Source organism: Microchirus variegatus (genome assembly GCF_963457635.1).
Source record: "Microchirus variegatus genome assembly, chromosome: 23".
Lineage (NCBI taxonomy): Eukaryota > Metazoa > Chordata > Actinopteri > Pleuronectiformes > Soleidae > Microchirus > Microchirus variegatus.
Genome location: NC_139824.1, coordinates 18,407,100 through 18,421,724, shown reverse-complemented (window position 1 = coordinate 18,421,724; position 14,625 = coordinate 18,407,100). Strand labels below are relative to the sequence as shown.

General features: G+C 40.1%; 1 protein-coding gene across 2 annotated transcripts in view; it reads left to right on the top strand.

Moving 5' to 3' along the window:
• The first annotated feature begins 877 nt into the window (after positions 1 to 877).
• Positions 878 to 14,625, top strand: part of LOC310943750 (E3 ubiquitin-protein ligase SMURF2-like) — a 51,142-nt gene continuing 37,394 nt past the window's right edge. For both annotated transcript variants that reach the window (XM_083909387.1, XM_083909386.1), the window contains exon 1: positions 878 to 1,186. In XM_083909387.1, coding sequence (XP_083765513.1) covers positions 1,135 to 1,186 — 52 coding nt within the window. In that variant the 5' untranslated portion in view covers positions 878 to 1,134. The remainder of the gene's footprint in view (positions 1,187 to 14,625) is intronic.

Sequence of the window (14,625 nt, the reverse complement as noted above, 5' to 3'; positions counted from 1 at the left end):
GTCACCACTAGGTGACACTGTGCTTATTCTTATTCTCTGCAAGTTCAAGGAGTGTGTTGTTTTTTTAAAAACCATAACTGTTTTCAATGGCTGAGACAAGAGGACACAGAACACTTAGTGAACAAAACCATTGTCAACAGTATTCATAAGATTGTTTGGGCTGGTTGCTTACAAAAAGATATTCACATTTGGCCTGGAAACTAAAGATTGTACTTTCAAAATAAATGTAAAAAAAGTATAACGTGCAAATTGTAAATTTAAAAAAAACCACTCTAAAATCAATATAAATGACAAAATTATATTGACTGGAGTTAAACAGGCAGCATAAATAGTACATGGGTAGCACTAGTTAGACAGAGGATAAGATCTAGAGCTCTTTTGAACTGCTATAAGGGCAACTTTTGTAAATGTGATGGGTTTTTAATTTTTAAACTGTGGAGAAATTAAGGAAGTGATACTTATTTGTAAATATTATAAAATAAAAAAAATATATATTGATGGGATGAATCATCTGAATTTAATGTGAATTTGACTTTAAATATTAAGATTAACCAAAACATTTTATTTTATGGAAAAGGCCCTGACAATTGTATCTATCCTGCGCCATTCACAGTTTGGTTCAGTCCTGCTTTTATTTTGACAGTTGTGAGCGGAAGTGCTTTCTGTGCGTCACCTCCGGGAGCTTGTCGGGTCTGTCTGTAGGAACAATCTTCACCACCAGCACCACCATCATCATCGTCACCACCACTAACTTCAGTCTGAGCTGCCCGGGCAGAGCAGACGTCTGTCCGTATGGAGGCTAAACCGTTCACCTGATCCGTCTTCGCCCGTGGTTTTTGCGGCATGAGCTTCGCCTGGAAACGTAGACATTTGTATTTTGATTTTTTCTGCACATGCAACTGGCTCGAGATGTTGTTCCATCGATGTGACAATGATAGCTTTTCGTTGTTGCACCAGTCAGCGTGATTTGCTATGGTGATACTACAAGCTAACCCCAAGCTAGCAGAGAGGGATTGTTTTGGGAGATACCTTTTTTCTGAAATACTCTCACGCTGACGCATGAATTAGTGACTTTTGTGGATTTGTTTATTATTATTATTATTTTTTTTAAATCAAACTGGAACACAAAAGGGAATGTCTAACCAAGGAGTTAGGAGAAACGGCCCAGTAAAGCTGCGGTTAACAGGTAAGCGCATTTAAACCTCCCCCTGCGCCGCTCGATAGCCTGTTAGCTTGTTAGCCTGCTAGCTAACAGGTTTACGAACATCTGCTACTTCTGAGACTAATTCTTAACCGTTGAATCCACGTAGAACCTCACACTTTTTCCTTTTTAATACCGTATTATAAATATTGTTCACATATGAACAGAATTCAGCTCACACGAGTCATCCATGCAGCTGTGTAAAGCAATACATGAGCCTTGCTAGTTAGCATACATTGGTGTTCTGCTGTGACTCCGTGTTGTAACTTAGCTGCTAACATTGCTTCACTTTTCGTTACAATGGAGGTTTCTCGAACGCTTGCTTACATTTGAATACTTCAAATTGATAATGTTTGTATGTGATAATGTGATTTTGTTCTTAAAGCATCTTAGCCTAAGTGTATGTGGTTATCTTAGAGAAGTGTCTTCAAATGTCGTCATTTAAAACACGCGTAAATCAGACATTTATATCTGATCACACATCATTAGCACCTCTGTATACCTGAGCTATAATAGGGGTGCAACTATCATTCGATTAACATATTCATCGTCAACTATTTTGATAATCGATTAATTGGGTTGAGCCATCTGATTTTTTTTAGCTTGTGAAATATAAATACTCTCTGGTTTCTTTGCTCCAAATAACAAAGAAATTATTAAAATAAACATAGCAAGACCTTTTGAGATCAGTGTTATTTACAGGTTTGGGAAACGCCAATCAACATTTTCTGACATTTTACAGTCAAAACAAGTACCCGATTAATCGAGAAACTAAACGACAGATTAATCGATTATGAAAATAATCGTGAGTTGCAGCCCTCCAAATCATATTTCTTATTCTTCTACTTATTCCTGTCATTGTGTTTATGGAGAGATGAACTGTAGAGGATGGATGGTGTACATGCTAATTTGACTAAAACTGCACTCAGTTGAGTTGCTGGTCTACGCTTGCTGCACATGCACCACATTCCCACCTCTTTGCTTATATCCATAAATAATAAGAAGAACCCAGTGCACAAAATAGTATGACAAAATTGCAAAATTCAGGCCAGTATTTTAATTTGGACCGATGAGGAGAAGAAATGGTTGGAATGGTTGTTGACATCGCCTAATGCTTACAAGCTGAAAGAGGGTGTGTTGCTGGGGGTATCACTGCTCAATTCTTGGTACGAAATTGGGAGAAGTCAAAGAACGGGAAATGATTATACGGTTTTTATTTTGCGGATATTAAACCGTACACTACCAGGTTGAGGTCACTTTTTGGGAAGAGGTTAGAGGAACATCGAACAGAAGTATCCAATGAAGCCTACCTAATTACTTCTGCAAACACATTTACTCTACCAGACAAAAGCCTGCACACGAGCTGACAAATACTTCTGCTGTTGTCATTAGGCAGTCATCAGTTGATGGGAAAGTAGGGGAGTGCTTTTATATTTTGCTCTAATATTTTCTTGAGTATCACGTTGTAAAATTCCCCGTAATCATGTAAATGATGTGTTGTGCTGCAGGTGAATAACAGGCTCGTTTACCTACATGGACGAATTAGTACTTTAAATGCTAATGAAAGCTCAAAGGCATACCCAGACATCCTCTCTGCTGCTGCTCACCCGCCCTGGCTTTCTTCTTCTTCTTCTTTTTTTACCTTTCCATATGGAGAATGGTTTTTCATGGGCTGCTGAAGTGGTCTTCAGACGGAATCCCAGGAATGTGAAACCTCAGAGAGGAAATATGAGTGTTTCTCGATCATAGACGCATCCTCTGCCCGTCCGTCTCTACAGAGAAAGGTTAAGGAGGACAACTCTCACTTTGTGTTTGTTGCGTCTGTGTGGGGGTTCGTATGGTAAAGATCGACCGAAATTGCCGCCGAAACGGGCGGTGATGATCAGCGATGCCGAGTAAACATTTAGGCTGGTGCATTCATCGCAACTAAATATGTGTGTTTAGTTGTGGCCACACTTGAATTATGCATTTGATTGCGTGTGCATTTAGACCAAACACTGGATGCCAGCCGTAGTTTAGTTTTTCTTTTGTCTGCTCTGTGGTCTCATGGTTTACATTGTTTTTCTCAAAGGCAGAAATGGAATTGTGGAATTAAAGTCTTGGATCTAAGGGAGTTAAGGGATTTGAAGCCATTGTTGTGTTTCAGGATTTCAATGCAATACCATTGTATTTGTGTACTGCCAAATCACAACTTTTATTATCTCAAGGTTCTTGAGTGCAGCCAAAATATTTGCATTAAAAAATATATATTTTGCAGACTGCAAATTATGTTTATGTTTTGAAATCATGGTTTGGCATCATTGCAGTCAGTAGAGTCTCAGCTGCCGAGCAACCACGGGTTGCCAGTTACGTCACAAAACGAAACCTAAAAAGACCTCGGTATTTTGAATTTGAATGCAGTAACCGTTTTTGGCCACATTCTTACATATGGCACCTTTAAGTACTTTGTAGGTGAAGAGGATTTTAAATTGAGTTCTGCGTATTTACACTGAATCAAACCAGCCAGACATCATCATCAGGAAGATCTTACGCTCCTGCAGGATGTTCAGTCATCCCACACGGCGTAAAAAAGATTATTATTGATCAACACATTTTGCTGGGATTTGCAGCATGTCTTCATGTCCCCGCAGAGCTCGCTGCCAAGATAGTAAAATATCTTGGTATTTGAGAGAGAGCCGGTTTTCCAATTACCGCAGGGAGCAGGGAACAGTTGGTGAAATTCCCCCTTTGTCTCATGTGCAGCGAAGGGTTCAATATAAGATTTATCGTAATTGAACAAAAGTATGGTGTTTTCCCTCGCCTTAGTTCACTGGATGGAGTTTGGCGTTGGGCGAGGTTAATGACACGGGATGAGACGAACAAGGTGATGAATTCATCTCTTCCCCCCCCATTTAAATATGCGCCCTTGGCCGCGATTTTGCTGCTTTTTGCTGCCTCTGCTGCAGAAGTGAAGGAGTCTGTCTTTGTGATCTATTCTCTCCATTAGGCTCCAGTTGGCACACAGCGAGCAGGGAATGACTGGAAGAATCATCTCAGGACTCTTCCTGTTGTGTGTGTGAGTGGATGACACTCAGGCGAGCGAGTGAAACCATATTTTTCATCCACTGTCACTCTGTGTGTGAGTGTGTACAGGCTGTTTTTTGAATTGACTTGGATGTTGGGTTAGAGTTAGCAGCAGGTTTTGCACAGGGTAATAATGGGCCTTTTAAAAATAAAATGATTGTTTTTCCATCATTACAGTTTGTAAAAATGTTTGTGCTGGCACTGGTGCTTTTGTGTGCGTTTGGTGAAGGGAGGGAGAAGCCAGGAAGCTGGCAATTTAGATAAAGATCCAGCCTCGGTCCCTGGTCCAGGATCAGCGCGGGAGCAGAAGTCGTCGTGGACGGACCACTGTCTCAGCGTTCAGAATGTACAGCTGCGTCTTTCAGCGTGCTTGTGTGTCCCAAGCACAGTGTCTGTATTCTTAAAACAGAAGACAAGCGTGCCTTCATACACGAGAGCAGAGCGGCCACCGCTGAGCGACGTTAGGCTTGTTGACTTCCTAAAATACGAAGAATGAAATGTGATGAAGAGCAACCTGCGGTGATTAGTGAGAAACAAACTAGAGATGACAACTTATGGGGTCGCAAAGTATTTATGCATTAATCGTTCGTTTTAGCGACATAGGAAAATAAAAAAATGGATGAATATTTAGTGCCAGAGTGGCAACCCAAGATTTTGACAGTTCCAATCCAACTTTATTTATAAAGCACTTTAAAAACAACAGCAGCTGAAACAAAGTGCGGTAAAATAAATGAAACATACAAACATGTGACCTAATGGACCGAATAAAAGTCCTGTCAAATGTTGACCTGAATAAAGATAAGATAAGATAGAACTTTATTACTAATAAACCCTTATGATTCATCAGCAGTCGATATCGGTGAGTCCTACAGTGACACTTTCATTGTGTATTTCTTTGTTTTATTTCGCATCAATTCCTCAAATCAGCTTAATTTTGGATTTCAAGCAATATCCTGGTAGAAAATACAGTTTGACCCAAATCCACTGCAGCTCGTTGCTGTTGCTGAAATGACCTCATAGATGCTGGGCTGTGCTCACAAATGTTATTATTAATGCTATCTACATTTGTTCTAGCTCAGGTATTTTCATTTTTGCTTTGTCCCAAAACAAAATATCAGACCGCAAGAAAGACATGTAACAGCCAGGTTAGAGCACCTGAATCCCTGTGCTCTGTGAGAGAATGTCTTTTTTTTGCTTAGTGTGTGCATAATGTCCATTTTTGCTTACTATGCTTCATGTCAAACATGTTATTCTTGATCTTCCATGACAAGAGAAGCCCATATAGGGCAGTTTTTGGCTGCAGCTGGCAAAGCCTTCTGTTGTCATCACTTGGTCCATCACCTCATCCGTGTTTTTCCCTCATCCACACTGTGTTTTCCTTGTTCTGCTGCAGCACAGATTGTTGTTTTTCCCCCCCGTGCGTTCACACTAGATAGAGGAAACTTTTGTTCTATGAAGAATATGATCAAGATCTGATTGCCATCTGATCTGTGAAATCTGCATCGTACTTGTCAGGAAAAGAAATGATGAAATGTGAGTTTCTGTCTGCTTGGTGGTTGTTGTGTTGTGGTTATTTTGGAGTACAGCAAACTTCCTCCTCCAGCTTTGTTTAGTCTGCATACGAGCTATTGACTGCACACACACACACACACAGTTCACTCATTAAATGCTCATGTTGCCCTCAGTATATTGAAATGTTTCATTTGTTCTATGATGCAGTCATCCCAGCAGGGATTAAAATATCTGTTAAATTAAAAAGTGGCTCGTTTTGCTTCATTTATAGTCCAAATTCAGCAGTTTGAGTACAAGCAATGTGTTTATTCAGAGCACACAGCCACGCTTAATACTACTTAAAACTCCTCATGTGGGTTTAATTAGTATTATGTGATATATCTCTAAAATAGAAAAAATATAATCCCTTTAAATTACTCAATATGAGCAAAATTTAATTTTCATTTTGCAGTATATTGAAAATTCAAAATCGATTCCCAATTCAACCGATTCGATTCAAAAATTGATAGAATGCATAGTGTGTTAAGGCAAATTATGGCATCAAAACAATCCAGTTTGTATAAGATAATGTGATAATGTGATCACACAAAGGCGAACTTGAGACAAAAGTTCACATTTATTCATTCAAAACAAATAAAAACTTACTGTACAAAAAATAACTTGCATAGATAAAAGCTTAGACTAGCTGCCTTTTTGCTCCCAGAAGTTACACAAATAAACTGTACACAAATAACACAAACTGGTGTTATGTGTGGTTTTTCAAAATAGAAATTTAAAAAATAAAATAAAACAAAAATGAAATCGATTTTTGAAGTTTATGAATCGATTCAGAATCGTGGATGATTACAATCGCGATTCCTATGTTCAATTTTTTCCCCCCACCCCTATTATAAACATACCTGCATGCGAGCTGTTGCCAAACAAAGGTTTTTTAAAAGCTGCTTCGTGCCTTTAATTCCGCTGCTGTTTTGTCATTGTCGTAGTTTTGCAACCGAGAGTTAAAGTGAACATTTTCAAGGAATGTGGATACTCCCTGTGTTTGCCTACAGACCATCATCTTTACTGGGACATTGTTGTCGCTGTAGCTTGTTTTTTTATTTATGCGTTATAAATCAGCTGCACAGTTACCCACCGACTAAACTTAATTCCTTTCCCTATAATCAGCAGAAACTCAGACAGAGTGAATGCATTGTTAACCTAACCCATGGCTTTTAGCACCAGACACGCAGTAAGGAGCATTCCTGAGTCTACGCAGCAGCGGCCCTTTAAATCCAATCCTTATCAGAGCGTATGCTCAAAATGTTGATTTTTCCAAATCAAATGAATCTCATGGGGATTCATAATTGTTTTGGTGCACCTTTCTCCTCTGCGCTGCTTGCGCTTGACGCTACAAGGCGAGTCCAGGTTTCTGGAGCCTGTCGTTTCATTGATAAACAAGTTTTCTGTTGTCTTGTGGGTTTTCCTCAGGGTTGGCACATTTCTAACACAACCACAGCAAAGTCAAAACAGAGGAGCACTGCTGTGGGGAGGTGTCAGCTGTGTGCAGCTGGTCACTCCTTTATCGAGTCCAGACGAGCGCCGCTTGTTATCTGATCAGGCCTTAATGATTTGTTTGGAACCTTTTATTGTTGACGACGACGACAAAGTCATGCTGGCTTTATATTTTCAGGCATGGTTTTTGTGTCTCAAACCAGCAACACATTGAGCTAAGAATGTGGTTAAGGGGACAGTGACTTTGTAATGAAAGTCTCATAACACTGCTTTACTGTGCTCCACTCTTTTATCATGAGACGCAGAAGGATTAAAAGCGTTCTTTTGGACCCAAACAACCTTTTTTTTAATAGTTAATAGTGTTGGGAAACGTGTTCTTGGAGCCACTGCAGACTGGTTGTTTTTGTCAATCCTCAAGTTTAATCTGCTTTTTGAATTACTTGAGAGAATTTGGTGGCATTTGTGTACCGTGGAGCAGGAAAATGGAAAGACTGAACACCTCAGAATTGCATAACCGCCTCAGACGAGAGAAGAGGGTTGGCTTCAATATGCAGAATACATTAAACTTTCCAAGTGCTTCAGGAGGCTTTCTTTTTTCTGCTGAATGTGGAGAGGTATCACATTTTCTTTTCATAGGGATAAAGGTCTTGACAGCTTCTGGTTTTAAGAAACTTAAAAGTGTGCAAAAGCAGGTGATTGGTGCACAAATGTGATGATTAGTGGATGTGTGTGTTGCACTTGAATGCATCCTGCCTCATTCTCTTTCTTTTCACTTGTAACTCTCACCGTGCGTCTCTGTATCCTACTTTCTTAAAAAAAAAAAAAAAGTTTCTCTTTATTCTTATACGCTCGTCTTTTGCAAACAGGATGTCCCTCGTCTCTCTGTCGCTTCTCTCTCAACCTTCCACTGCCTCGCTCACCCCCGGATCTGGTCCAGACAGCTGACAGACGACTCTGCCGGTGTGGCTCCAGTTTGCTGTGTTTTTATTTTTTTGAATTCTTTATCTGTTTTCAACTTGTGACACACACACACACACACACACACACACAATCTCCACACACTTCCTGTACTGGCCCCTCACCCCCACTCCTTGGTACAATACTTTTTTAGGGTTTGCTCGAGGGCCCAGAAGAGTTAAAAATTATAAATTTATTAGAATTTTAATCCCGTAAAAGTTTCCTTTTAAATAGATAGATGTATACTTTATCGCAAGCATCCAGTAACAGTAACATAACATACATTGAACATTAGATTTAACTTACAGCACAGTCAACCGCGTCAACGGTAACGCACGTTAACTTACGATGCGTTTCCATGACGACTGACCGGAAAAAGACGCCCGTGACATCCGGATTGTTAAAATTAAAGTAACTATCGATAGTCTGCCGTTACAATCGATTTGCCTCGGGTGCACTGTGGAGTCGGAATGAGTGTTTTTAATGCCATGCTAACTTGTATCATTGACTTGCGCTAGCCATAGCATCAGCGAACTCGGCAACTAGAAGAACTGAATGAAATTTCTTGAAAACGTCTCCAGGCGTCTCCATCACACCGGCTGAGTTGGAAAATAGGTCTTATGTCCAAAATTCCGAACTATCACTTTAAAGCACACGCATGAGTCCACTGTATGTAGGTTAAACAGAAGTCCAAAATAGGTTCTAACGAAGATAATTGTGATAAGTCGCCTAAACAAATTTTTTTTTGACCACTGGAGGTTAATGATTCAGCCCTGAATTTCATACAAAATATCAATAAAACCTTTAAATGTTAAATTGTATGTGTGTCCTGTGAACTTGTTCTGCATGGACTGATTTCAGTTTGGATGAACCTCAGCTTCCAAACCACGTCGTCTTTATAAGCAACACCCTTCGCCGTGTCTTGTCGATGCACGGAAACCTCTTTCCTGTCCAGTTCCCACATAGGTTTTGACCTTGTGTGAATCGTGTGCGTTCAGTCTCCTGTGCTCGAATACATTCCTGAGACAGTTGCTGCGTGAATCATTTACAGTATACTCCAATGGACGGCGCTCATAAAGAGACCTGACCAACTTTAAATCAGCCGAAGCCACGTGCAGACAAAATAAGCTATCTCCCAGCCATCCATGTTCCTTAATAATTCATATGGGAATGACTTTGCTGTGGCATGATATTATACCTAACTGTATCTAGATTTAAATTCAGTCTGGATGCTTCCAATATGACCATTACATTTACTTTTCTCTTCTTAATCTCATCATCCCTACTTCGATTGCTACCATCTCGACTCCATCTGCTCATTGTGAGGCAGCTTGTAAACTAATTCAACTAATCCCTCATATTCTTTTAAAAATGTTTATCTCTGGCCAAAAGTCGTCACGACACTTTGGCAGCTACTTATGCCGTGTTCACACATTTGGAGCCAAAATATCTGGAAACCCATTTTGAGGGTGTGTCGTACTGTGCTAGTCATTTACATTCTCTGCTCTGGCTGTATGGTTAGTTTTATATAACTTTTTTATGTTCTTCTATTGGTTTACATGGATTGGGCTGATCAGAATGATTTCACAATTTCCAGCAGGGTTTATTTAGCTAAAAATAAAGCTGCACAAAAGCGGGAGATTGTACTTTCTGGCATTTTTTTAATACTTTATCATCCTCTGATTGTCTGTCTGGTGTTGTAAATGCTTAGTTTTACTATCATGATATGGCCTGGGGGCCACATATGGTCCGCCAGTCCATGTCTTGTGGCCCTACACTTATTTTGAAATGACAAAGTTCCACATTTAATTATATATAAGCCTGTCTCGTGTTTTAATTGAAATTGTCTACATGTATATTTTCAGTTAATGTTTTAATTCTGTTTTTGTTATTTACAGATTCATTTTGCGTTCATTTTTTTTGTCTTGAACTATCCATCAAAATAAACACTTTTACTTTGAAGTGTTGTGCGAGGTCAGCCTAAATATTTGTAAATGCAACATCGTGATGGATTATCAAGCTATCATTTTAATTTCTTATCACTAAACTGTAAATTTTTTCTGAACTTTTTTCACTTGAGCCGGTCCCTCCTGACCAGACTAGAAGTTCACCGGCCCCCAGGTCATTTTGACTTTGAGGCCCCTGCTCTAGACAAAATACTGCATCTTCTGAAAGTTAATCAAACATTATCCTAATTTTCAAATTCTCACAATGCACTTGCAAATTTAACTCGGATATTTAACCTTTTTCTTCGTACCTGTCGTCTCATATTATCTCTCGTTCGCTGTAAACAATCTGTCACTGAATACCAGAATATCTTCACTTACCAAAATTCCTTGCTCAAAATTAACCTCCCTCTGCACATTCCCACATTTCCCTTCCTTTTCTCCCCCTCTCCTGTCTGCGTTCCACAGATTTGTGACTGGAGATAGACGCCTTTCTCCCCCCTCCTTACATTCCTCCCTCTCTATAGTTCTCAATTCCATCACAGTTTCCTGCCTCCAGATGAACATTTTGTCTTTACCTTCTCACCCCTTTGCCGACCCAGCCCCTCCTCCTCCTCCTCCTCCTCCTCGGTGTAGTAATTACGTTCCACTCCAGATTCCTGACTCCAGTTTTGTTGGCGTCTCCGTGGGCAGCAGAGAGGGGAAGAAGGGGGGGGGGGGGGGGGGGGGTGGGGAGTGTCAGCTGTAGCCTGCTGGCCTCTCAAATGAATGACATAATTGGCATCCCGAGCATTCGCTGGGCTGCGGAACGGCTGAGGGTGGGCGTCTGGGAAGGAAACGCAACGCGGCGTAGATTAGACGCCCGGTTTTGGCGACGTTGACCGAGTGTAGAGCCCTGTAAATGCAAACTCGCAACACGCCATTATATTTTGTACTTGCAGCATAAACCTGGAGTTGGTCACGTACACACACACACACACACACAGCACTTGCGCTGGACTTGTTGGCAGCATGTATTCTCATGTATGAGTGATCCCACCAGGGAGGCGTGAGGAGGGGAAGAGGAAGTGTTTTGTTGAACTCCTGGACGACAATGCTGTGAATGAGAGAGTCATAACAGGGACCTTCCCTTTTTTAAATGTCGACCTTCCCTTTTTTTAAATGAGGACTTTCACACACTAGTGACTCAGGGAATCTCATGGCGAATGATAGAAAAACACGTTTGCTGTTTATTTTTAATACTTTCTGCCTATAAATGTGTCTTTCCAACATTTGAAGGGAATTGAATTGTTTGGAAATCACTTTAAGAGGCTTCTGCGGAATAAACCTTGTCATCCAAATACAAAAATGACCGCAGGTTGTCTGATGTTTTAACATTTGCTATAATAAATGTTATAATTTTATTTATATCGCACCTTTCAAGCATAAGCACAAAGTGCTCCCTAGATAAATAAAATAATTACAGGATTGGGATAAAGAATACAATGTAAAGTGAACCAAAATTCAGATAAAATGCATGCAAAACACTTCAAGCAGCAAATTTAAACAGATATTATATCATTGTCAATACAAAGATGATTGCATGTCAAAGGAATTATCCAAAATAGAAGATGCTCTACGTTACAATGCACTATGGTCTTTTTAAGAATAGGTTTGTTTTTAAATTGAATTGAATGTTTTGTAAATTGAAGGTGTCTGAACCAAAATGGCCACTTATAGAGCATTATACCATTGTGTGTATATATAGTATATTATATTCAGCCAGTCACTTACATCAGCACCAACAACACCTCGTCATAAATTCAAACATATCCCACATTCTCTGGCATCATTTGGTTGCATTGAATCAACGTTTGTTCCAGTTCTGTTGTTGAAGTATTGACTGTTGGGTCATTAAACCGAGTTGTTTGTCTGTCAAAAAGCGTTTATGAAGAGAAACAGATGTTGTGTTAAACAATATGAAGCATTTTCTTCCGGTCACCCTGGAGGATTTTAACTGGAGTCGTTTCAGGCTTTTTTTCTAAAAAAGCACATTCTTTTTGAGCAAACCCCAAATCCCAGTCCACATTTGGTAACTCTTTGGTAAGTCCACTTCTGGACACTGGCTTTTTTTAAAGAATTATGATTCTGAATTTAGTCAGGTCAGTTGATTATGTTAATTTAGCTTGTTATGAGAAGTTGAATGACGCACGTTTACATCAAAACAGAAGTGAGCACAGATACCTTTGGTTGCAGCAAACAAAAAGTATTTTGCAGAAGCTGGTTCATAGACTTACTAGATAAGTTTAGACAGTCTACACTGGTTCTTTTTTTTTTACGAAACATTGTCGGCATCCATGCACATCGACGGCATGTTGACGCAGCACGAGGGTGACTTCCCCCGTCCTTGTAGTGCCACAGTTAAGTGAACAAATGAACCACAAAATGGCTTCCACCTCACCAGGGAGCTGGCAGTGCAGCGGTGCAATGACAACAACCCCCTTCGGTCGAGGGCAAAGCGGCTCTGTGGTTTGATGACGTTATCTTGGGCTCCGAGAGGCGAGAGAGGCATGCTGGTGGTTCAGTGGACTGTACGGTGTTTAAATCACACACTTTTCTGAACTTGAACACTGCTCGTGTTCCCTGTCTTGAACAGATTATATTCTCACATCGAGGATCTCCAGGAAATATACATTTATATCTAAATTGAATGATGCGTTGTGAAGTGTAAATAAAGATCATCAATCCATCCATCAACCCCATGAATGTCTAATGAGCTGCCTGGACACATGCTGCACCAAAACCACTCCATCCGTCAAAAAGTGCACTATTTCCTTCCTCTAACCAAGGGGTTCTCAAAGTTCTGATACCTGAGGGCCAATTTAGGAACCCATAATTGGACTGAGGGCCGCTAAAGGAAAAAAAAACGGGAAATAAATCCCATTTGTACTAATTTTAATGACCAGATTACAGTTCTACAGTTAAGCGTTAACTAATATAAGCGTTAATATAATGTAATTTAAGCATTAATATAATAACGCTTTATAATTTACTGGGTAATAACCCAGTATTTTGGCCATTTTTCTTACCTTCTAATTACAGGTTAATACCAAGTAACAAATTTCTGTTACCATATATTTACTGGGTAAATAGCTAGTAATTGGGGGCTGTAGCTACCTGCTTATTACCAGCTTATAACCCAATAATACACTAAAATTCACCATATAGAAACCAGGTAAATACCCAGTATTTTTGTTTACACTTATTGGTCTGTATCCAGTAATGTCCAATAAACATTTAACAAGCTTAGTCGCTCCTGGATTAAAACTATCAACTGCGGGCCGCCAGAAATGTTTCTGAGGGCCGCCATTGGCCCCTGGGCCGCACTTTGAGAACCAATGCTCTAACCCTTTTTTGTTCCCCCCCCCCAACAAACAGTTGTGAATTAAGCAGCTTTAGCAAATGGTAGCTTTGGAGACTCCCCTGAGGAAAACAAGTGTCAATCCCTTGACACCCTCTAACTCCTGTCTGTTTATGACCTTTCACCCTTTAACCAGAACTAATGCCAACCTTCAGCGTGACCTTTTATACCCAGACGGACGGAGACGCCTCTCTAACGGCCTCTTTCTGAGCTCAGATGCACGTTATCATACGTCCTAATATATATGTTAATTGCAGCATGGCATCAGTGGGGTTGTGTTTATATTCAGCATCGCAATCAACTGTAAGTCACGCAGAGTCTCTGACTTATGTGGCATTCAGTGTTTCACAGTAAATGAAGACTAACACAGGAGAAGCTCTGGAATCAAAGTACTAATATTTAAAAAAAAAAACAATTATAGAGATCATCTTCTCCTTTTTCAAAATTATGTTTAAACTCCCAATAAAGCTGCAGACTTAAATGGTGCACTTCAGGTTCCCGTGGAGATGTGAAGCTCTGGTTGACCTCTGAAGCCTGAGGACGTTTTGTCTGGGTCAATGACAGAACACTGTCTCCACGTCCCTTAGAAACCAGACAGTGGTAAAAGGCATTATCCCACTGTGCTTGTTTCTTAGCTGGAAAGGCTTGTTTTGGTGTGACTGTTAACTTTGATTTATGGCAGTTTGTTTCAGACAGTGGACTCGGGGTGACTCACCTTACAAATGGTCCCAGAACAGCAGCTGTTTCAAATATTTTACTGAACAAAAGCGTCATCGTCGTCGCCCTCTAATTTAATACAAAGGAGTGCTTCCTTTATCCATCGACGGCGTGAGGAAGATGCTGAAGATTTCCATTTAAGCAGAGTAACAAACGCTGTGAAGACTGATTGTGATGGGCACTATGGCTGGAACAATACCAACATTCTGTCCAAGGCGCTAGAAGTATAGTGAGTTTAGAGCCGCAACTAACGATTATTTTGGAAATCGATTAATCTGTTGATTATTTTCTCGATGAATCGATGAACTGTTAAGTTTATAAAATGTCAGAAAATGTTG